This window comes from Piliocolobus tephrosceles, chromosome 1 (genome assembly GCF_002776525.5).
Source record: "Piliocolobus tephrosceles isolate RC106 chromosome 1, ASM277652v3, whole genome shotgun sequence".
Lineage (NCBI taxonomy): Eukaryota > Metazoa > Chordata > Mammalia > Primates > Cercopithecidae > Piliocolobus > Piliocolobus tephrosceles.
In genome coordinates this window covers 107214687-107238048 of record NC_045434.1, presented here as the reverse complement: position 1 = coordinate 107238048, position 23362 = coordinate 107214687, and the positions used below count along the sequence as shown (strand labels likewise).

At 44.3% G+C, this 23362-nt stretch overlaps 2 protein-coding genes across 10 annotated transcripts; one reads left to right on the top strand and one right to left on the bottom strand.

Moving 5' to 3' along the window:
* Positions 1–1623: 1623 nt before the first annotated feature.
* AP4B1 (adaptor related protein complex 4 subunit beta 1) lies at positions 1624–12113 on the bottom strand. 4 transcript variants are annotated; one of them, XM_023222784.3, is made up of 11 exons: positions 11850–12112; positions 11514–11702; positions 9550–9774; positions 8656–8786; positions 8138–8285; positions 6815–7311; positions 5305–5388; positions 4423–4526; positions 2826–3033; positions 2327–2608; positions 1624–2061 (listed from the first exon to the last, which is right to left on the bottom strand). In XM_023222784.3, the coding sequence occupies exons 2-11, from the start codon at positions 11624–11626 to the stop codon at positions 1634–1636; spliced, it is 2220 nt and encodes a 739-aa protein (XP_023078552.1). In that variant the 5' UTR covers positions 11627–11702; positions 11850–12112; the 3' UTR covers positions 1624–1633. The 4 variants fall into 4 exon arrangements, with proteins under 4 accessions (XP_023078552.1, XP_023078553.1, XP_023078554.1 ...); XM_023222785.2 differs by having other exon boundaries at positions 11897–12112; XM_023222786.2 differs by having other exon boundaries at positions 11940–12112.
* DCLRE1B (DNA cross-link repair 1B) lies at positions 12056–23168 on the top strand. 6 transcript variants are annotated; one of them, XR_002733783.1, is made up of 5 exons: positions 12056–12681; positions 13893–14058; positions 14881–15063; positions 18319–20520; positions 22957–23168. XR_002733783.1 is itself a non-coding variant. In XM_023222788.1 (4 exons), exons 1-4 carry the CDS (start codon positions 12493–12495, stop codon positions 19377–19379), a joined length of 1599 nt encoding a protein of 532 aa, XP_023078556.1. In that variant the 5' UTR covers positions 12056–12492; the 3' UTR covers positions 19380–21278. The 6 variants fall into 6 exon arrangements, 2 of the variants coding, with proteins under 2 accessions (XP_023078556.1, XP_023078557.1); XR_002733784.1 differs by lacking the exon at positions 12056–12681 and adding an exon at positions 13458–13527; XR_002733785.3 differs by lacking the exon at positions 12056–12681 and adding an exon at positions 13606–13814.
* The last annotated feature ends 194 nt before the right edge of the window (positions 23169–23362 follow it).

Sequence of the window (23362 nt, the reverse complement as noted above, 5' to 3'; positions counted from 1 at the left end):
TTTTGTAGAGATGGGGATCTCACTACATTGCCCAGGCTGGTCTCAAGCTCCTAGCCTCAAGTGATCCACCCACCTTGGTCTCCCAAAGTGCTGAGATTAAAGGCATGAGCCACCATGTCTGGCCTACTTTTTTGTATGTTTTTAAAATTTTTTTTGATAGAGTCTCCTTCTGTCACCCAGGCTGGAGTGCAGTGGTGTGATCACCACTCTCTGTAACCTTGAACTCCTGGGCTCAAGCAATCCTCCTGCCTTAGCCTTTTGAGCAGCTGGGATTTCAGGCATGTGCCACCATGCCTGGCCAACTCAATTTTTTTACACACAGGGTCTCACTATGCTGCCCAGGCTGGTCTTGAACTCCTGGCATCAAGCAATCCTCCCTCCTTGGCCTCCTGAAGTGCTGGGTTACAGGCGTGAACAACTGCACCCAATCTAAGCTCTATATTAACGTCATGCTCTCTGCTTTCGTTGAAGAATACTGTAAGAAAGTCATGTGAAATCCATTACTAACTTCTCATAGGATCTTGCACATATCTTAGTACCAATGTGAAACTACATGTAAATTTCTTTTAGAAATCAGTTTCTTCCTCTCTGATGACAATTATAACTGTTTCCCTTATGACTGCTAAATCGCCTATAGAGACAAATCAAGGCTCAACTATATCACCTAATAGGCCCAAACAGCCTGAACATTTGTGTATTTCCCCATCCCTAACCCAGCTGGTCTTAACTGGTATTTTAATTTTTCCCATTCTGGATTCGCTAGTCTTATTTATATTTTACCATCATTTTATTAGATTTGTTCTTGCCATAAGTTGCTTCAATGTACAAAATGTGGTCAGATAAGAACAGAAGAAAAATTGAGGACAAGCAACAAGAAAACAATTACAGTACTACTGCTAGAGGTATGCTCTGGCTACTTTCACAGCTTGAAGGAGATCCCTAATGAAGGCAGTGAGGGTTAAAGAAAATGTCCTGAAGGAGCTTATGAGTGAGCTGAACACTGAAAGATAGACAAGGTGTTAATTCAAGAAGATATGAGGGTGAAAAAATGTTCTAGACAATAAAAGCAGGTTTAAAGTACAGAGGTGAAAGAAGCTGGTGTATAGAGGGAACTACAATGCAAATGGTTTGCTTCTGCCAGAAGAGAAGGCATTTTGGGAGTGGCAAGACTTGACACCAAAGAGGTACTTTAGATGACATTAAGGACTTTGGAATCTGGCCTAAAAAGCATGATTGGAAATATGAGAACAGTTAGCAATTTGCTATAATAATCCAGGGAAGAAAAGATGACTCCCATAAATGATGACCCCTGTCAGTTTCCACACATCAGCCATCTTTAATTACTAACACAATTCCTAAAATTGATTAGGAAATAATCCAAATCCCATCCTTACCCCATTCCCTTACCAACATTAACCTTTACAACATCATCATTGAAAAATGGGGTCAATTGCCAATAGGAATGAAAGGAATGAATCAATGTTCTTTGGCCAAAAACTTAAGAATCCTGATTTCTAGATTTTCCACTCTCCTTTGTATCTGATATTATCTGGACTTACTGGCAGCTCTAAAAAGAAAGACTAAGAAACTGTAATAGTTATTCATCTTACTCTGGACAAGCAACAAGAATCTGTTATGATTTTATTTCTTCAATTGTTCCAATCACAGTTTCTAATACAGAAATAAAACTATTCAGTGTCTCGGTTCTTGCTTCATTTTGTTTCACAGAGATCTGCATTTCTGAGTTTTCAGGCTCCAATAGCAGTTCTGTTAAGAACAGACAACCAGTATCATCCTGGGCACAGAGGTATGCTTTCCATGGCCGAGTCCCAGCCCTACTCATTGCGATGGTCTGGATGTTCACTACTTGAAGAGCCATCTGGAGGGTGTCAGGATGGAATTCTCCCCGCCAAGGCAACACTTGCTGATGAGCAACTTTGAGGCTAAGCCAAGTTTTCTCAAAATAATCAGCAGTAAGCTGGCGATTAGGGACTAGCATGAGGGCTCCAGGATCAGGGAGTTCTTGTTCCCTCTCCTTGTTATCTTCAGGAATCAAGGGTCCTAAAAAGAGACAGAAAACTTGTGTGAAAGATACTCTTAATCTGTAGGAGCTGAGTTTTTTACCCAAATTCCCAAATGTACACAATGTGACTTTCATCTTTGGATAAATGGCTGAAATAACCAATGATGAACTTCTTTCTTGTTCACAAATGCTTCAAATTCAGACCACAGTCTGAGATTTAGTGCTAGGATACTCTACTTTCCACCAATCATTGAAAAGGTAAAGATTTATCATGACAAGATTTAATGTAAGGACTGTTTTTACCTGATGCGGCAAAGGATGAAGTTTTAGGAAGCTCTGGGCCACAACGCTCTGCCCCCTGGCATTTAGAGATAGTTGCCCAGTGGGCTTTGCCATACACTGGCACCAGTGTGTTGAAGTCTGAGGCCCAGCTATTCACAGGTCTTTCTGCCGGATCCTCCAAAAGTCCAAGAGTAGGGTCAGATTTAGGGCTACACAGAATCCGCTTAACTTCATCAATGCCAACTAAGAGGAGGCGATAATAGAAGAGACCTCGGTCCCGTACAGCCATATCTTTTTCTTCCTCTGAGGTAAGACAACAGATTGACCATTAAAAACAAAACCACTTTCCTCCTACTTTTGTGCCAACCATAATAGGAGAAAAAAACGAAGAAGAGAGGAAACCCTAGGAAGCATTAACATTTTCTTCTCGGGTCCCAGACATGACTCACCAAACAATGAACGCTTTTAAGAATCTTTACTATGGGTCACGGCAAGCACTATTTCCTCTTGCAAAACCCACCTATGCAGTAATACAACAAACGTCCCAGCATGTCCTGGCACTCAGCAGGTCGAGAGAGGAAAAGGCGCAGCAAAGCAGTGAGCAGCTCCATCTTAACAGCTGGAAATGTTTCCGACTTCACATTCTCAACAAAGTCCTCTAACACATAAGGAGCATTAGGAATTCTTTCCCCGTGGACACCAAGTAGCCAAATAAGTGCTTGCTTCCCCTAGAGAATAAAGGAATAAGAGCAAGTGCTCAACACTTGACCGTCTAAAACAAAGGAGATAGTAGACAGCCACTGGTTTTGCTTTTTGCTTAGTGCCAGCAGAAAAGGTATAATCTTTAGTTTACTTCATTTAATTTACCGATTCCCCCTACTATACTATGCTCTCTATAACAAATAGGAATGAAATTCTAATACACAAGAGGAAACTCAAAACTTTCATAGCCTATGTTGGATTAAGCAATAAATAAGGTTTCCTCAGGTTTGGGGCCTCTGGCCCTATTGGGGTTTAGTGTTCCAGTGGAAGTTGCTTGAAGAATTTCTCCAAAATTTTCACAGAAGTGGTTACTAACCTAGAGTGCACATCAAATTCATCTGCGAAGCTTCTTAAAAATGTATCTGTCAGCTGGGCACGGTGGCTTGCGCCTGTAATCCCAGCACTTTGGGAGGCCAAGGAGGGTGGATCACCTGAGGTCAAGAATTCGAGACCAGCCTGGCCAACATGGTGAAACCCTGTCTCTATTAAAAATACAAAAATTAGCCAGGCGTGGTGGTGCACGCATGTAGTTCTGGCTACTCGGGAGGCTGAGGCAGGAGAATTGCTTGAAACCAGGAGGCAGAAGTTGCAGTGAGCCGAGATGGCGTTACTGCACTCCAGCCTGAGCAACAGAGCTAGACTCTGTCTCAAAAAAAAAAAAAAAAGTTATCTGTCTAGGTCCACCACCCCTGAATATTTAAGTCAGTAGACCTGTGATTACGTCCAAATCTTTGTAAAAATTTCACAAATGATTCTAATTCTCATTCTAGCTAAAAACTCCGTGGTCTAAATCTCTGACTCAAAACTGTTCAAGACAAGCCGGGCGCGGTGGCTTAGGCCTGTAATCCCAGCTCTTTGGGAGGCTGAGGCGGGTGGATCACTTGAGGCTAGAATTCTAGACCAGCCTAGACAACATGGCAAAATTCTATTAAAAATACAAAAATTAGATGGGCGTGGTGGTGCACACCTGTAATCCCAGCTACTCAGGAGGCTGAGGCAGGAGAATCACTTGAATTTGGGAGGTAGAGGTTGCAGTGGGCCGAGATCGCGCCACTGCACTCCAGCCTGGGCGACTCTATCTCAAGCAAAACAAAACAAAACAAAACAAAACAAAACAAAACAAAACTGTTCAAGAGAGCAATGGTATCAAGAGTTTTGTAATAAAAACCGTCAGATAAATCTTGTTTTTATAATTTATATGCCATCTATATCCAAAAGAGAATCTAAAGTGGCAATCAATTCGAAAGAGCGTCCACTTCAAACACAGGGTAGAGAGAATAATTAGATTCCATTTCAAAGGGCAGGGTTTCAAGCATTCTCCCTCTACCTAGAAGTAAAGGAGAATTACAGTCTACCTCACTATCTTGAATGTTCTCCTCACAGCCGGGCAGGGCCTGACACACAGCTTCAGTACACTGAGGACACAACCAAACCAGGTCTCGGAAAGTCTGCACCACCACTACAATACAGGTCAGGGTACAAGAGCACAGGATTAGAGCCTCCAGGTAGGGAGGAATCTTAAGAACAGTCATGTATTCAGACTCATGGTTCTGGCTGGATTTCTATAAAATGGGTTTTGGAGGTGTGGTCAAAGGTTATCTAAGAAATGTAATGAAATGAGCAATAATTTCTTGAATGCATATTGCTCTTATCAGATTGATGTGAGGATAAATGAACTAATGTATGAAAAAGCACTTTGTAAAATGGAAAGCCATATGCAAATGTGTGTGGGGTAGTATTGCTGTTGAATGAAACACTAAAGACAATATAAATGGAACCACCAGGCCTGGGAAAATGATAAAGCAAGTGAGGTGCCTAGGGTTCAAACTTGAAGAACACATGCAGGACTGACTCTTGCAGGAACCTAAGTCTGAGTGCCTTCTTAAATTTTGCATCCTAGGCATCTTGCTTGACTTACCCTAGTCCCAACCCTGGAAGCCACTGCCTATGGCATACTGCCATAAAACAAAAGGAGAAGTAAAATTGGTGAAATATCAAGCAAGGTCATCCTAGTAGTCTTCATTGTCTATAGTACAGCCTTATAGACTCAAGACAGCCTAAAGACTCAATATCCTATTAGATCTATAGACCCTATGCTTCTCTAACAGCAACAGATGATGATGCAAGGAAAAGTTCAAATCTCTATATTATCATTCAACAACAAACATGTTCTGAGCAACTACTATAAGCCAGGCACTTGACAAAAAAATCAAAAATTCTAAAAAGGCAAGCATTACCTGTGGTAATGTGCTCTTGTCGAAGACCCAGCAACTCTGTTAGAATCTGAACACATTGATCTGTGTAAGTCCTGGCAATGCCACCTACAAAAGAAGGGAAAGAAGAGAAAACTGCTAAGTGAAATATTAGCACCTCAATCTAAAATCATCTCCCACCAATCAAAGACAAAAGAAACAGAACTATCTTTTTTTTTTTTTTTTTTTTTTTGAGACGGAGTCTCGCTCTGTCCCCCAGGCTGGAGTGCAGTGGCCAGATCTCAGCTCACTGCAAGCTCCGCCTCCCAGGTTCACGCCATTCTCCTGCCTCAGCCTCCCAAGTAGCTGGGACTACAGGCGCCCACTACCTCGCCCGGCTAGTTTTTGTATTTTTTAGTAGAGACGGGGTTTCACCGTGTTAGCCAGGATGGTCTCGATCTCCTGACCTCGTGATCCGCCCGTCTCGGCCTCCCAAAGTGCTGGGATTACAGGCTTGAGCCACCGCGCCCGGCCCATGAAACAGATCTAAAAAAAAAAAAAAAATCATTCTTTGATGAACTAAGAATATGTTTGCTATAAAGGGAACTTTGGTAAAAATCATTTTTTCTCACTGACTACTAGAAAATTAAAAGCTCATAGCAAAACAATTCCCCATTAAACAAGGCTGAAAACTTATAGTAACAAAGGTATTGACATGGCAGCCAGATATGAGGCACCCTTTTTGTTGCAGCACACTTGCAAAGGAGTATTTTTGTGGGGGACACTTGACAGCAGTCTCCTAAGGATTTCTAGTCTCCTCTTTGCTCCCTCTTCTCCGCCCCTAAAATAACCATGTTTTATTCCAAATATGAGGGTTCCTCCTCTTCCTATACTTGAAATCTTTCAAAACTTAGCTCAACAGCTGTTTTCAGTTTTTGAGTCACTCCAGCCTTTTAAATTCCAGACAGGGTACTATGAAAAAGTCTGTAAGATTTAGGAATTATTCTGTGTCGGTCTGCATTCAGCACAATACATAGCCCATAGTAGAAGCCCAATAAACGACTGGTGGATTAACATAGGACTTTGAGTCAGGAAAGCTGCATTTCAGTCCCATTTCTAAAACTGTATGTCCTTTTGGCAACTTGATAACTGTTTTTGTGTCTGAGTTTCTTCATCTTTAAAATGAAGTTAATGACATTTGTCTACTTTTCCTGACTGTCTCATGAGACTATGGTAAGATGATGTATAGGAAAGCATTTTGGATACAAGACAACAAAAATTTTAAGTATTGTAGTTTGAGTTACCTGTATTCTCCATCCTGGAAGATATGGCAACACCAATCTTGACCAAAAAAAAAAAAAAAAAAAAGAAAGAGAGAAAGAAAAAAAACAACTCTCTTTTCCCCCTTGTTTGTAGTCACTGACCCAATTATTTAGTGCATAGTACTTCGCTTCTGAAGCAAGATTCATGCCCTTTGCTCTCTATGGTTCCTCTAACCACAGCTTTCTCGCTGGCTGGTCTAGATTCTCAAGAAGGAAAAGAAGCAGACACCTACCTATGGCAAAGATGGCAGCCTGTGCAAAGTCCGCAGACACATCCGTGCAGTACCCTCGAAGCTCCTCTAGCACCTGCTGCACATTCTCATCATTCACCAGCTCACACAGCACCTCCACTTTCTGTAGTTTGATGTAGTGGGGCTCCGAGTAGGAGCAAAAAAACTTTTTGTAGTGGCTGCTAAAGTGACCTGGCAAACTATGCAAGATCTGGCGTACATGACAAAGAGCAACAAAACAGAGCTCACGGCTCTCCGAAGAACAGGCAGCTAGCAAAGGTCCCTTGACCCGCACAAGGACATCGGTTTGTACATGGGGAAACTTTTTTGCCAAGATCAGAAAAAGTTTGGTAGCTCCCATCACCACACCTGGGCTACTGCTCTTGAGAAAACTATCCAACAGATTGAGAATGTCGAATAGTTCTTCCTCACTGCGGGGTTGGTAGCGTAGCAGAAAGTTCAATACCTCAGCCTGGCCCCACTGGTCCAGTTTTGACATTCTATCCAAAAAAGAAAACAAAAGAGCTATTTTAGCAACAAAATTAGGGCCATTTCCATGCCACTGCCATATGACCAGTTGGTTGTTCATCATAACAAAGGGAGAATTCTTAAAAATAGGCTGTGCCATAATTAAATCATTCTTTTCATGTACTATTTAAAGTTTACACAAAAAAGGCTTAAAATTCCAAGATGAGCTATTAATACAAATGCACACTTCTAAGACCAAAGACATGATCAGCATACACTGGGTACAGGTTCCCGACATTTTAAGACACTATAAATGGCTTAGTTTGGGGGACGTAATGACTAGAAAAGGGTAGAACCTATTCCCATAGTATATTTCTATTTCCCTATATCAATAAGGGAAACTAAGGCAAATAAAAGAAATTCTCTTAGTGAAATGTGAGGGAGTTAATAGTGGTTAACTGGCTGGGCACAGTGGCTCACGCCTGTAATCCCAGCACTTTCGGAGGCCGAGGTGGGCAGATCACCTGAGGTCAGAAGTTTGAGACTAGCCTGATCAACATGGAGAAACCCTGTCTCCACTAAAAAAATACAAAATTAGCCGGGCATGGTGGTGCATGCCTATAATCCCAGCTACTCGGGAGGCTGAAGCAGAAGAATTGCTTAAAGCCAGGAGGCGGAGGCTGCGCTAAGCCGAGATAGTGCCATTGCACTCCGGCTTGGACAACAAGAGCAAAACTCCGTCTCAAATAATAATAATGGTTAACTTTCTTTTCTACCTCACATAAGTTGTTCAATACATCAACAAGATCCCACAAGGACGCAGATCTCATAATAAAAAGAGCACTGAGGCATCCAAACCGATTTAAGAGATGGTGAGCAATGGGCTTATTGATGACAACGCCTCCTTCCTGTTTCAGAATTTCCTCTAGAGACCTCAAGCAGTTCACAACTACAATTGGATCCTGGTCACGCAGCAAACTGTATAATTCATTTACCAGGGCACCATCTATAAAAAAGAACAAAGTTCTTAGATAAAGAAGAAAAGCTTCAGAGTAACAGGGATGTAGCCAGAGTAATAGCTCCAAGTAGACAAAGTTGAACTTCTCTGCTACAAAAATGACAAAGACCATACTAAAGTGCAAGGCAAAAAAAACCTGCCATGTCCAGACTGTTTTAAGCAGCTAATACAAAGGATCTAACTGGGGCCCGAGAGAAAGTACTTCTCATCTCCAGAAGACACCAAGCCCTGCATCCTACTTAAAGAGACATGTATAGAACTGGGGCCACATTATTATTTTCTACCAAAGCTACATAATCTTTTATAAAGTTATACATAATGGAGGCACATTGACCATGATGGATTACACTGAACTTACCTACTTCAGAGTCTCCATGAAGATTATGCATCTTGGCACATCCAAGGACTGCCACTCTCCTGACATATGAAGCCTTATCCCGCAGACCATTGAGAATAGGCTGTTGTATATACTCCTGCACACCAGGCATCCTAAGCAACACATCCTGGAGTCAGCCAGATTCGGAAATACTAATTTTGACATACATCAGCCCCTGTTCACCTAACAGAGAGTTTAGTAGATGCTACACCCATCAGATCATGAAGAATTGCAGAAAGCCTCTATTAAGCTTAAAAAGCCATAATTTGACGTTTTTGTTCTTCTCTTGTTTTTTCCAAGATGGGGTCTCACTTTGTCACCCAGGCTGCAGTGCAGTGGCCCAATCATAGCTCACCGCTGCCTCTAATTCCTGGGCCCAAGCCATCCTCCTGCCTCAGCCTTCTAGTGGCTGAGACTACAGGTGCGTGTCACCATGCCCATTTAATTTTTTGTAGATATAGGGTCTCACCATCTTGCCCAGCTGGTCTCAAATTCCTGAGCTCAAGCAATCTTCCTGTCTCAGCCTCCCAAAGTGCTGGGACTATAGGCATGAGCCACTGCGCCCAGCCTAATTTGACTTTTCATTTGGAATAATGATGCACAGGCAGCAAAAAAATATATACACATAATTGTTTAGAGATATTTAACCAAAATTGAGGACTATTTTACTTAGAGTGAGAATCAAAATCTCCCTCTAATAAAATTATATGATATAGGTTATTAAGCCAAAGCAGTGGCTGAAAATCTAAGTTCAGGGTACGATAATGTTTTCCCCAGTATTAAGGAGCTCAAATAAATTATCCTCTTTAAAAATCTACCCCGTGATCTCTTGAATTCATCAGCCATTTAGGACCAGACAGAGAAGACGGTACTCACCTGAGGCTACACATGCTCCGTAATGCCAGCCCTCGCACCATTGGATTGGGGTCTGAGCAGTCTTTGCACAGCGTATTGATGGCCAGGAGAGCCAGATCTGGTTTCAGGGGAGCATATGTGCACATGTACAGATAAACCAACTTCTTCTGGACAATATCTACAGTGGCACTGGCCTTCACCATTTCCATAAAAACACCAGACATGTCCAAGCCCTGAGTCATGTACCTGAAACCAATGCACATGACAGAAAGAAGTAAAATGCAAAATCCCCAACTAACAATGGAGGGAGTTTTACTTACATATCTCCTGGTTACCCAACTAGCTTGTGATCTCTTAGAGGGTAGCGGCCAGGATTACCTTGTCAATTACATCACACAGTACTTCATACTATAGGCCTGCAATAAACATTATTCTTCTATTCATTCAACAAACACTTATTATTATTTTTGAGATGGAGTCTTGCTCTGTTACCCAGGCTAGAGTGCAGTGGCACAATCTCGGCTCATTACAACTTCTGCCTCCCAGGTTCAAATGATTCTCCTGCCTCAGCCTCCTGAGTAGCTGGGACCACAGGCACGTGCCACCACGCTTGGCTAAATTTTTATATTTTTAGTAGAGACGGGGTTTCGCCATGTTGGCCAGGCTGGTCTCGAACTCCAGACTACAGGTGATCCACTCGTCTTGGCTTCCCAAAGTGCTGGGATTACAGGCGTGAGCCGCCGTGCCCAGCCTCAACAAACACTTATTGAATCCCTAGTACTTTGGTGAAATTCAACTTTTACATCCAGGAATATGCTCTTGGGACATAATCTTGAAGAAGGTGTGGTCTCAGACCTCTAGGAACTTCAAATCTATTAATGAGCCAGATAAGAATACCGTTAATTATGGTATCATAGGTAAATATTTAAACAGAAGTATTGTACAAGGCGCAGAGGGGATTCAGAGGTCTAACACTGGCAGGAAGTCAGAAAATGTTTCTTCACAGAGGAAGTAACACTTTACCTGAATGAGCAGGAGCTCACTAGGCAGATGTAATAGATGTAATAGAAGGTATGAGGTATGTAAACATGAGCAGGAGCGGCATACATTTTTTTGATCTGTAGGTAGTTGAATTAACAGCTTGTTCCTTGGGTGCTGTGGTAAGTTTGGACTTCATTGTTTCTCAAACTGGTCTCCTACTGGAATCAGCTGAGATGTTTATTAAAAATACAGATTCCTGGGTTCCCTCCCACCCTACTGAAATCAGAATCAATCCCTGGACTGGATGACAAAAAGCACCCCAAGGGATTTTTGTGCATAGTAAAGTTTGTGAACCATAGCTGTAGGCAAGAGTTATGTGTTCAGATTTGTATAATGGAAAAATTCTGTCTCAAATGAGGCAAGGTGGCCTACTAGTAAGCTGCTGCAATTGCTTTGGTGATGACGGCCTGGACCAGAACAACAATGCCAATAAACAAGAGAGGGTGGATATTTAGAATCATGAATTCAAACCATCTGACATGAGAAGTGGGGATCGGGTGTCCTCAAGGTTAGCTCCCACGCATAGTCGGCTGCTGGTGGCATTCATCAACACAAATGTAAGCCGAAGAACAGGTTTGAGGAAGACGGAAGAATGTCCGTGCTATTTCGGACATACTTTTGATAAACCATGCACGCGGAAATGCCAGGCAGGCAGTGGGATACGTGGGTCTGAAGCTAAAAAAAGAAGTCTGTACTAGCTATATTATAGATCCAGGAGTTAGCAGTAATTGCTCAAGCCTGTGATATGGAGGAAACTACACAGGTGAGTAAAAGATGCTGCAGAGGAGAGACTGAGATGGTACTCCAAAGCAGCAGGACGAAGACCGAACCATATAATTGCCACGTGTGAAAGCTAATTTACCCTTTCAGAGAGACTGGGGCTAGTGAGCCCTGATGGGGATTGCAAAGGGAGCAAACAGCACGCGACGGGAGTTAGGTGATACCTAATCACTCGCTGGATGACATTCCGGTAGCGCAGCCTATCAGCTTGAATGTGAGGATTGCACAGAGCCTTCTTCAGCTCCTTCACCACGTCCTCGGAGCCAAGGTACGGCATCTTCCTAACAGTCACAGGGCAGCTCCCATATCTCCCACGGTAACTCGTGGGCTCCTTCTCGTCTTGATGTGGGAGCCTGAGTAAAGGAAATATGAGTCAGTGAAAATACTAACGCGAAATCTCGCCTCAGGCTTGGCTTCCGTAGGGCCGGCACGCTGGCCCTGACACACTTCCACGCCCTCCGCGACCCCGCGAGCCCCACCCTGGGCTCTTCAGGCCCTACCCTCGCCCGGCAGGCCGTTCGCCCCGCCCACAGATCGCTCCCGCTACCGCTAGGCCCTCCGCCGGATTTCCAGCGCCGCGTCCGACTGACCGCAGACCCCTCCCTCTCCAGTTCCAGCCTTTCTTGCGCCTTCAAGCCGTTCTCATCGCAGATAGGCCCAATCTTCCTTTCTGCGGAAGTTCCGCCCCCTTGTCAAGAGACCAAACAAGCGCGCTGCCGGTCTCCCAGCGAGCAAAGGCTGAGCGTGGTCCCGACTCCGACCTTAGGATGCCCTTCCCCCAACCTCTCACCCTCCAGGCGCAGCCGCGCGGCTCCCTCTGGTGGTGCTGTGGCGGGCAATCGGAAATCGGCTACTTCGGCCTGTCTCCTCCCAGCAGCGCGCGCTTTGAGTGCCCGGCTTGGCCTCAGCTCCCGCGCAGTTGGGAGTGTCGAGCGCCCTCCGCTCTTTGGGCTCCCGTCGGCACTGTCACTTCCTTTTTCTGCCCACTCTAGTGACTTATTCCTCTGCTGGGCTCTTTCCCTTAGGGTAGCTGGCCCTGTTCTTGTCCCAGCATGACTTTTATCTTGGCGCCGTTGTGGAAGCCTCACGCAGGAGCCCTGCCCCCACGGAGAGCATCCCACTGGTGACTCCAACCCTGCCACCATGAATGGGGTCCTGATCCCCCATACGCCCATTGCAGTGGACTTCTGGAGCCTGCGTCGGGCTGGCACCGCACGGCTCTTCTTCTTGTCTCACATGCACTCGGACCACACCGTGGGCCTGTCTAGCACCTGGGCCCGACCCCTCTACTGCTCCCCGATTACAGCCCACCTCTTGCATCGTCACCTACAGGTATGGGGCTGGAGTCAGTCTCCGAGAGCTGGTCCAGGCATCTGGGTTGGGACTTCGACCTGTCATTCTTTGAGTCATAGAATGGGGGCCACGAAGACTGATGCAGAAGTTGTTTGAACCCCAAAATGCATCTTTAACCCAGAATAGGAACGTGGTTTCCAAGTGACCAACTTGAGATATTTAGCTCTAAGTTGAGGAGATATTTTAGTCCAGCCAAGGAAACTATTGCTACCTTTATACATAAGCTAGGCTGATGTTTCCCAAACTTGCTTTTTTTTTTTTTTTTTTTCTGATACGGAGTCTCGCTCTTGTTGCTGCAAGGCTGGAGTGCGGTGGCACGATCTCCGCTCACTACAACCTCCGCCTCCCGGATTCAAGAGATTCTCCTGTCTCAGCCTCCTGAGTAGCTGAGATTACAGGCGCACGCCACCACGCCCAGCTAATTTTTTGTGTTTTTCGTGGAGACGGGGTTTCACCACGTTGGCCAGGCTGTTCTCAAACTCCTGACCTTAAGCAATCCGCCCGCCTCAGCCTCCCCAAGTGCTGGGATTACAAGCGGGAGCTACCACGCCCCGCCTGAACTTGCCTTATCTTAAGAATCCACCTAACATGCTGGGTGGTTCTCCAGCTCTCTCCCCACCCCACCCTTAAGTCTCCAAGATATTAAGATCAGGAGTAAGTTTGAAAATTGCTGACTAGACTGGTTGCTGAACTCTCCCCCCACCCCACCCAGACGGAGTGTCCCTCTGTTGCCCAGGCTGGAGGGCAGTGGCTCCAACTCAATTCACTGCAAGCTCCACCTCCCGGGTTCACGCCATTCTCCTGCCTCAGCCTGCTGAGTACCTGGTACTACAGGCGACCGCCACCCTTTTTTTTTTTTTTTAAGTAGAGATGGGGTTTCACCGTGTTAGCCAGGACAGTCCCGATCTCCTGACCTCATGATCCTCCCGCCTCGGCCTCCCAAAATGCTGGGATTACAAGCGTGAGCCACCGCGCCCAGCCAGCTTAACTCTTAATTAAGTTGTACAAAGGGTGGGATGGAGAGTGGAAGGAGGAAGGGCAGATTGCTTGGGAATCCCCATTACAGCTTCTGTGCCCAGTGACTCAGGATTTGGTCAGCCTTCCTGATTCATGTAAGGCATCGTCCCTGACCCCGGGAAGTAACAGGGAGGGGAGTCCGTGGTCACTGGGATGACTAACTGTTTTCTCAGGTATCTAAGCAATGGATCCAACCCCTGGAGATTGGTGAGAGCCATGTATTACCCCTAGATGAAATTGGACGAGAGACCATGACTGTAACCCTCCTCGATGCCAATCACTGTCCTGGTTCTGTCATGTTTCTCTTTGAAGGATATTTTGGAACCATCCTCTACACAGGTGGGCCTCTCAAGGAATCCCAGTGACTTCTCCAGACTAGATGTTACTTTTTTTTTTTTTAATGTATAGACTGGGGCCTTGCAACATTGTGCAGGCTGGTCTCAAACTCCTGACCTCAAGTGATCCTCCCACTTCAGCCTTCCCAGTAGCTAGGATTATCAGCACAAGCCACCACACCTGGCAGACTTTTCTTGAGCAGCCTTAACTCAATAGAAGTCTGGAGGCGCTGAAGGCCTTCTAACTTCATCACATATGAGCATAGTGACCCTATCTCAACTGATTTCCCACTCTTTTTTTTTTTTTTGAAACGGAGTTTCACTCTTGTCACCCAGGCTGGAGTGCAGTGGTGTGATGGTGGTTCACTGCAACCTCCGCCTTCTGGGTTCAAGTGATTCTCTTGCCTCAGCCTCCCAGGTAGCTGGGATTACGGGTGCCCACCACCACACCCAGCTAATTTTCGTATTTTTAGTAGATACCAGGTTCCACCATGTTGGCCAGGCTGGTCTCGAACTCCTGACCTCAGGTGATCCACCTGGCTCGGCCTCCCAAAGTGCTGGGATTATAGGTGTGAGTCACTGCGCCCAGCCAATTTCCCACTCTTTAAGGGTCCAAACCTTGTGAAGAGTAATTGAAAAACAGGAGCAGGATGGAGACATTTCAACAAAGAAACCATGCAGCTATACTGCATAGTTCAGTGCCAGGCTACATAGTAGTTTTTTCACAGACCAGTAAGCATACCCCCATCTATTGTTGGAGGTAGGAGAGGCTTGTCTTCTGTTTTTTTGTCTCTGACCTTCTGCCCCCATATACATATTCTTCTAGGTGATTTTCGATACACACCATCCATGCTGAAGGAGCCAGCCCTGACACTGGGGAAACAGATCCATACTTTATACCTAGACAACACCAATTGCAACCCAGCCCTGGTTCTTCCTACCCGACAAGAAGCTGCCCACCAGATTGTCCAGCTCATTCGAAAACACCCACAACATAACATAAAGATTGGTAAGTTGTTTCCTTTCAGTTTCCTGTCACCTGTATATAGTGAACTAGGTTATTTAAGGGTTCTCACTTAAATATCTTTGTGCTTTCATATCTTTGTACAGTTCTCACTTTCTCCTACACTGACCACCTTATTTAAAATTGCAACCTGGCCAGGTGTGGTGGCTCATACCTATAATCCCAGCACTTTGGGAGGCCAAGACGGGAGGGTCACTTGAGCCAGGTGTTTGAGACCAGCTTGGGCAACATGGCAAGACCCTGTCTCTACAAAAAATTTAAAAATTAGTTGGGCATGGTGGTGCATGGTGCATGCCTGCGGTCCCAGCTACACAGGGGGCTGAGACAGGAGGATTGCCTGGGTCCACTAGGAGGTCAAGGTTGCAGTGAGCCATGTAAGTGCCATTGCACTCCAGCCTGGATGACAGAGCAAGACTCTGTCTCAATGAATGAATGAATGAATAAAATAAGTAAAACTGCAACCTGCCCACCATCCCCATTCCCAACTCCTGATCACCTATACCGATTCATTTTTTTCATTTTTTTATAGCACTCATATATTCTATACATTTTCAAATATGCTATTGCTTGTTGCCTATCACCCACTTCCTCTGGCACATGCACATAGGCATGTGCGTGCGCGCACACACACACACACACACACACAAGCATAAACTCCTTAAGAGCATCATTGAAAATAGGAAGAGACTTTGTGTGTTTGTGGAACAGAGAGGCAGCAGCCAGTATGACAGGCACACAGTGGGCAAGGAGGCTGGAAAGGCAAGAGGAGCTGTAGTGCTCTTAAGCCATTTTGGACTTGATCCTAAACCCAACCAAGAGCTATTGAAGGATTTTAAGTAGAAGAGGGACAATATGCACTCATCACCTTGCAATATATTCTATATGTATTTATTGGACTTTTTATTGTCTAACTCCCCCTGCTAGAATGTGAATTCCATTATAGCAGGCTCTTTGTTTTATTATGGGTATATCACTAATGCCTGACACAGAAGCATTCAATATGAATGAATGAAATTTATCAGAACATAGATATTTAAGTGAGCATTGTGCTTTAAATTAAGTATACTGGAAAAACAGCTATGTGCTTGTTCTACTGATTATAAACAGTATAAAACATTGTCGAGGACTCTTTCTTGGAGTTGCCATTTGGAATAGTTTATGAAAATAAATTTTTGTTTTATAAAATAAATACATGTAATAGATTTGGTTCTAAGTTACTTTTTTGGTTGTTTCCAAATTTGTGAGTCTACAAAAGGGCAAAGATTTGCCACCATTATAAATATTTGAAAAGGACATGTCTCAACTCTGAAAGGAGTTTGAAAATGAGACTAAACAAAGGCATTGAAAAAATTATATACCTTCCAGGGTGACTACCAAATTGATTGAGAAATATCCTCTACTCTCAGGATTGCTTAACTACTCATAAAGACCTAACCATTCTTAATATTTAAATGCAGAATTTTCTCAAAGAAGCCAAGCTGGCTAGGAGGATGCTATAGTAAGTCTTGATTAATTTTGCAAACATGTAATAAGCGTCTACCAACTAAGTACCAAGTATCCAATAGGCAGTGGGGATATAAAGATGAATAAAATGTAGTCTCTGACTTGAAGGGCTCCCAGTCTGGTAGGGAAGGACCTGTGGGGAGGTGGAAGTGGGAATATATATAGAGAGAAGAAAAATCAGCTCCATTTGTGCCCAAGGAGTGAGATTTTGAACCCTAATCAGGAATAAAGTGGATATAAATAATATGTACTTCTTATTAAGGCATTCACAATCTGGTTGTGGATTTGAAACTTCTTCAGAAAAGGTCTGAGAACAGCTATTAAACATCTCCTATATCTATTACCATAACCATTACCCAAATTAATGTCTCAATTTCTTTCTCTGTAAGTACTATTTGGGCCCTTCAATTGAAACTTCCACTCCAGCTTCTTCTCATCCTGGCAGTCAAATAATATTATTACCGTATTTTTTTTTTTTTTTTTGAGGCGGAGTCTCACTCTGTCGCCCAGGCTGGAGTGCAGTGGCTGGATCTCAGCTCACTGCAAGCTCCGCCTCCCGGGTTCACGCCATTCTCTTGCCTCAGCCTCCTGAGTAGCTGGGACTACAGGCGCACGCCACCTCGCCCGGCTAGTTTTTTGTATTTTTTAGTAGAGACGGGGTTTCACCGTCTTAGCCAGGATGGTCTCGATCTCCTGACCTTGTGATCCGCCCACCTCAGCCTCCCAAAGTGCTGGGATTACAGGCTTGAGCCACCGCGCCCGGCCCATATTTTTCTTTTTAAAGCTCTGCTCTGAGCATGTTATTCTTATGATTAGAATTAGCCATTTTCCTACTTCATACTCAGTGGCTCCCCTTCATTTACACAATGAAGTCCGAGCTTCTTAGTGGTACATATAAGACCCTCTATTATGTGGCCCTTTCTTGCCTCTCTGGTATCATATCTTACCAATTCCTTCTTTACTTTAGTAACAACAAACTGACCCCTCTTAAAATGTTTTCCACTATACCCTTTCTACCCTTTCCTTGCCAGGTTAAACTTGCCCATCCTTTAAGATTTAGCCTAACTTTCCCTAACTCCATCACCTGTTAGATACAATACTGTATACTTTTTTTTTTTTTTTTTAAAGAGACAGGGTCTCACTCTGTTGCCTAGGCTGGAGGGTAGTGGCGCAATCATAGCTTACGGCAGCCTGGACCTCCTGGACTCAAGTGATCCTCCCGCCTCAGCCTCCCGTGTAGCAGGAACTATAGGCATGCAGCAACGTGCTTATTTGTCTATTTTTGTAGAGACAGGGTCTCGCCAGGTTGCCCAGGTTGGTCTTGAATTCCTGGGCTCACGCAGTCCTCCCGCCTCAGCCTCCGAAAATGGTAGGCTTACAGGTGTGAGCCACAGTGCCCGGCCTGTACACATATCTTTACGTTGCTCTTAACTGTGGTTTTTCTGGGTCTCCTTGTAGATTGTACCTCTTGAGGGCTGACAGCTTTCTTTATTAGTTTTCATAGTGCCTGAATCTTGCAAGATGCTCTCTTTTGTTGAACTAAATGAATGAGTAGATTCTGTGTCATTCCCCTTCATATATCTTAGCTCAAATGTTGCTTCTTCCTTGATATTCTCCCTGGATTTCTCCATGAATTGTATCTATTTTTGTTAAACATTTTGTTGATTTATTAGGATTTTCCAATAGCTTCATTTTCTTCCTTCTTTTACTTTCCCCAATACATTGAACATTATTTAGGACTCTACAGCCTGGGAAAGGAATCACTGCTGGAGCAGCTGGCCCTGGAGTTTCAGACCTGGGTGGTATTGAGTCCTCGGCGCCTGGAGTTGGTACAGCTACTGGGCCTGGCAGATGTGTTCACGGTGGAGGAGAAGGCTGGCCGCATCCATGCCGTAGACCATATGGAGATCTGCCATTCCAACATGCTGCGTTGGAACCAGACCCACCCTACCATTGCTATCCTTCCCACAAGCCGAAAAATCCACAGCTCCCATCCTGATATCCACGTCATCCCTTACTCTGACCATTCCTCCTACTCCGAGCTTTGTGCCTTTGTCGCAGCACTGAAGCCTTGCCAGGTGGTGCCCATTGTCAGTCGGCAGCCCTGTGGAGGCTTTCAGGACAGTCTGAGCCCCAGGATCTCCATGCCTCTGATCCCGGACTCTGTACAGCAATACATGAGTTCTTCCTCTAGAAAACCAAGCTTTCTCTGGCTGTTAGAAAGGAGGCTAAAGAGGCCGAGAACCCAAGGTGTTGTGTTTGAATCTCCTGAGGAAAGTGCTGATCAATCTCAAGCTGACAGAGACTCAAAGAAGACCCAGAAAGAGAAACTTTCTCCCTGGCCTGCATACCTTGAAAAGCAGCCTTCCCACCATCCTTTGCAGACCAAGAAGCAGTTGTTCCCAGACCTCTATAGCAAAGAATGGAAGGAGGCAGTGCCTTTCTGTGAGACCCAAAAGAGGGTGACTATGTTGACTGCTCCATTGGGATTTTCAGTGCCCTTAAGGTCTACAGATGAAGAGTTTATCTCTCTAAAAACCAGGGAGGAAATTGGTTTAGGGTCCCCCTTGGTACCCTTGGGAGATGATGATGGAGGTCCAGAAGCCACAGAGAATCAGAGTGCCTGGATGGGCCATAGTTCTCCCCCGTCCCACAGCAGCAAGGGCACCCCTCTTCTAGCTAGTGAATTCAGGGGTCTAGCACTCAAATACCTTCTGACTCCAGTGAACTTTTTCCAGGCAGGGTATTCTTCCAGGAGCTTTGACCAGCAAGTGGAAAAATACCATAAACCCTGCTGAAGACAGAGTACAGAAGGAAAACATTGAGCCCACACTGCCATTTTGAAGATAGTAACTGATGGCTGGTGGGAAAGAGTTTGTTTTGGGGGCCTGCTTTTCTATCTTTACAAGACTCTTACGGGCCCACCGCAGAGCAGCACTTCCCAAAACTTGTTCATTGGGGTCCTCGTGCCTATGGAATCCTTCATTTTATAATTGATTATGTTTAAGAAATACGTTTTGTTTTAAAATCTTTGGAGTATACGTGAGCAAATTAAAATTTCTTTGAAGTCCTACAGTAACTTAATCTGTTTAACCTTGTTTAACCCAGTATTTCTCAAACTTCTGTGAACATGCAATCCTCATATGTGGGTCTGAATCAAAAAGAGTCTGAAACAAAAAGGACCAGGTTATTCCTGTTGCTGTTTTGTGGTGTCATGTGCCATTCTCCATGTCCCCTTCTCCCTCGTCTCAGATCAAAATCTCTAGGGAGTTTATTTTTAAAATTATGAACTATGGTGCTGCATGCTTCAATCCTGAACATCACTGACTTGCTGTGACCCTCCATCCAAATAATTTCCTGGCTCTGCCTCTGGGAGGGAACAGGAAGTGATGAAGAGGTCTTGAAACAGTAGTGAAAATTCTACCTCTATGTCCTTCATGAGGATGTGCAGTTAGTATCACTGGGATTCATGTGGAACAGAGCCAGCTGGGGGGCTGGGCAACTCTCTAGCAGTACCTAGAACCCAGCTGAACAACAAGGCTTTGGGTGTGATGGGACTCCCAGGCCTGGAGGCCCTATTTGACTGAAGCAGAGTTACAAAAGATGAAATGTGTTGTCAGATATTCCTCCAATTGTTCACATAGCTGGGATATTTGTTGCTCCCCCCACCCCTTGGATTGAGTAGGGAGCCAGAGCACACAGCCTGTTTGTTTTAGTATCCAAGGAAGAGACCACGGAGCCAGCTGGCTGAAAGGGGTGGGGGTGTACAATCTGCCCTGTCCTTCTGCTCATAACCTGACAAAATGCCAAACTAGTAAGCAGGATAGCTGATACCACGGCTATGAGGGAATAGGCTCTGAGAGGGCACAGACTTGTGGAGCTGGGCATCTGGATCAAAACGGCTTTGGGATGGAACCTCGAGCCCTAGCAATGAAAAAGGTTCCGTTTCTTGTCCAGGGGATTTAAAATTTTGAGTTTTCTGCTTTGAGAGAGAAATAGAGAGTTTAGAAAGCAATTGCTCTTGGGAAAGCTGTACACAGCTCTGTTTTGTCAGTGACCTTTGTTGTAAGTCTACCAGTGTTCTGTTAGGAGCCACAGCAGGTGAGGCATTTGATGCAGCAGGAAACATGGGCACTGTCTAGGCTCAAATCTATGTAACCCTGAGCAATTGCTTAAATTGTGGAGCCTAGTTCCTCATCTGTAAAATGGACTTGAGATGCCTACCTCTCAGGATTACTATGGAGATCAAATAATTGGTAAAATTCCCCTAGGTCAATGTCTGCCACAGGATGGGTCTTTCAGATGTTGGTTTTCTTTAGCTTCTGGTTCTTGAAAGAAACTAATCTGTATATAACAAAAGAAACTTTGAAAGTAAAAAAAAAATAGAGAAAAAATTTTAATTCGTCATAGATTAATTGATTTGCTTTCTTTTAGTTTTTTTTTCTGTGCATGTAGATGTATTAAATATGTAAATGTTTTTCAAAGTTGGGGATAATACTGTATATAATTTTATAGCCTACATTTTAATTTCTTGATATCTTAAGCATTTCGCTCATTAGATATTATTCAAAAACATCATTTTTAATATTAATATAATACCCTATCATATGAGTATACCTTAACTAAGCCATTCCCATATTCAACATTTTGTGTACTGTTTTTCTAATTACATATATTACAATGAACAACCTTATGCATATATTTTGCATTTTAGATTATAGTTTTAAGTTATTGATACCAATTGTGCTGAATTGCCCTCCAGAAAGGTTTCCTGACCATCTTTTCTGCAGACAGGATAGCATTAAAATACCTTGAAGACTCATTAAGTTTAAATGAGATCACGAGAATGGTACATGTTAACACATGGAAAATCATCTCGTGTTAACTTAATAAATATTTACTAAACTGTGTGGGCAAATTTAGCCGGACTTCCTCAAGCATCCTCCAGCTGTCTCACTTCTATGTGGCCAAAGGTGGCTGGGAGAGATAAGGTAGTTCTCGGTACAGGGGTCCTCATATTGGCGTTATCTTCTAGCAACAAGGGAGCCGGTCTACTCTTGGCACATGCTGTGTCACACCTGTTCCTTGAAGTGGGTTCTATATGCATTCGCATAGGGGAGGGGAAGCAAAAGACTTTGAGGAATTTAGTTGTTGGCAGCATGTTTGCATTTGTTTGGCTTTTTTTGGGAGACATTTTAGCTCTGTCACTCAGGCTGGAGTGCAGTGGCACAGTCACAACTCACTGCAGCCTTGACTTCCCAGGCTCAAGAGATTCTCCCACCTGAGCCTCTTGAGTACCTGGGACTATAGGCATGCACCACCATGCCCAGCTAATTTTTTTTTTTTTTTTTTTTAGAGACGAGGTTTCACTGTGTTGCCCAGGCTGGTCTTGGTGTTGAACTCCTGGCCTCAAGTGATCCCCCCTACCTTGGCCTCCCAAAGTGCTGGGATTACAGGCATGAGCCCCTGTGCCCAGCCATGTTTGCATTTTCATAATGAGAAAATTCCATACTAGTCTAAAAGAAAAATGTCTGCCTTCTTATACTAGAGATTAGCAGTTATTTGATTTTCCAATAGTCCCTCATATAAAAATGCTGCATTGCATATACTTTACATAGCCAATTTAAATTATTTTTAGGCTCTAAAGATGATCCTATAGATGTATGACGATCTTGCAATTAGGCTTGAAGGTGCTGGGAAAAAGGAGGTTCCCTGGAGATCCATTAGTTATTTAATGGATGATCTGTGGGAGAACTTGCACTTTTCCACAAGGTGACTGACAGTGGCTTAAGTCCCGTTACACAAAAAAAATCTGCCTGGCTGACGTTGGGGGACCATCTCTCACTCTTGACCCAGATTGCCCTTTGTGGTAGGAAACAGATGAGTGACTCCACTTGTTCTCTTTTCTTTTTCTTTCTTTCTTTCTTTTTTTTTTTTTTTTTTTGAGAAGTAGTCTCACTCTGTTGCCCAGGCTGGATGCAATGGCACTATCTTAGCTCACCGTTACAACCTCTGCCTCCTGGGTTCAATTATCTTGCCTCAGCCTCCCAAGTAGCTGCTATTACAGGCGTGCACCACCACACCTGGCTAATTTTTGTATTTTTAGTAGAGATGGGGTTTCACCATGTTGGCCAGGCTGGTCTCAAACTCCTGACCTCAGGTGATCTGCCTATCTTGGCCTCCCAAAGTGCAGGGATCACAGGCGTGAGCCACTGCGCCTGGCCCAGCCCACGTGCATATATTTTCAATGTTACCATCAGTGAGCACCTGTCAGTGTGTTAGCTGCCTCCCACCCCTCATGCTCCTCAGCCACCACCAACCACCACAAGCTGTTTTGTCTTAGATTCATGGTGCTTTCCCCTTTCTCTTCCCCAGGGGATCCCACCTATACCCGAACAGAACGATGCTGCTCTCCCTTATAATCATCTGAGTCTACAGCTACCTGTGAGGCATTCTCAGAATGGTTAAGCTTGTCTTTATCTTGACCACAATGCTTTCATTTAGCTCTACCCTTCCATCTTGACTGTCTCATTCCTGGGTAACTTTGTCTTCTTTGAACATATCCTTGACCTACTGGATCACAAAAAGCTCCCAGGATTCTGGGCTTGGTTCTTCTTCTGGATAAATAGCTTATTGAATAATCTTTTAATCACACAAAACTTCTGGCTAGCCTTGGGTTCGCCTGTGCCTTATATTATTTACACTATTGTATTATGGCTATCTTACCAGTCCTGTCTCCTCTGGTTAATTTATAACAACTTTGGAGAGTGTGGGATGAAAA

Excerpts from the sequence above, each read along its gene's own strand:
- AP4B1 (XM_023222784.3), bottom strand. The coding sequence starts at position 11,626 with ATGCCGTACCTTGGCTCCGAGGACGTGGTGAAGGAGCTGAAGAAGGCT. Across the intron at positions 5,389-6,814 it reads GGCTGCCATCTTTGCCATAG|GTGGCATTGCCAGGACTTAC; the intron begins GTAGGTGTCTGC and ends CTTCTTTTGTAG. Across the intron at positions 2,609-2,825 it reads TTTGTTGTATTACTGCATAG|AGGAAGAAAAAGATATGGCT; the intron begins GTGGGTTTTGCA and ends GTCTTACCTCAG.
- DCLRE1B (XM_023222788.1), top strand. The coding sequence starts at position 12,493 with ATGAATGGGGTCCTGATCCCCCATACGCCCATTGCAGTGGACTTCTGG. Across the intron at positions 14,059-14,880 it reads TGGAACCATCCTCTACACAG|GTGATTTTCGATACACACCA; the intron begins GTGGGCCTCTCA and ends ATATTCTTCTAG. Across the intron at positions 15,064-18,318 it reads ACAACATAACATAAAGATTG|GACTCTACAGCCTGGGAAAG; the intron begins GTAAGTTGTTTC and ends AACATTATTTAG.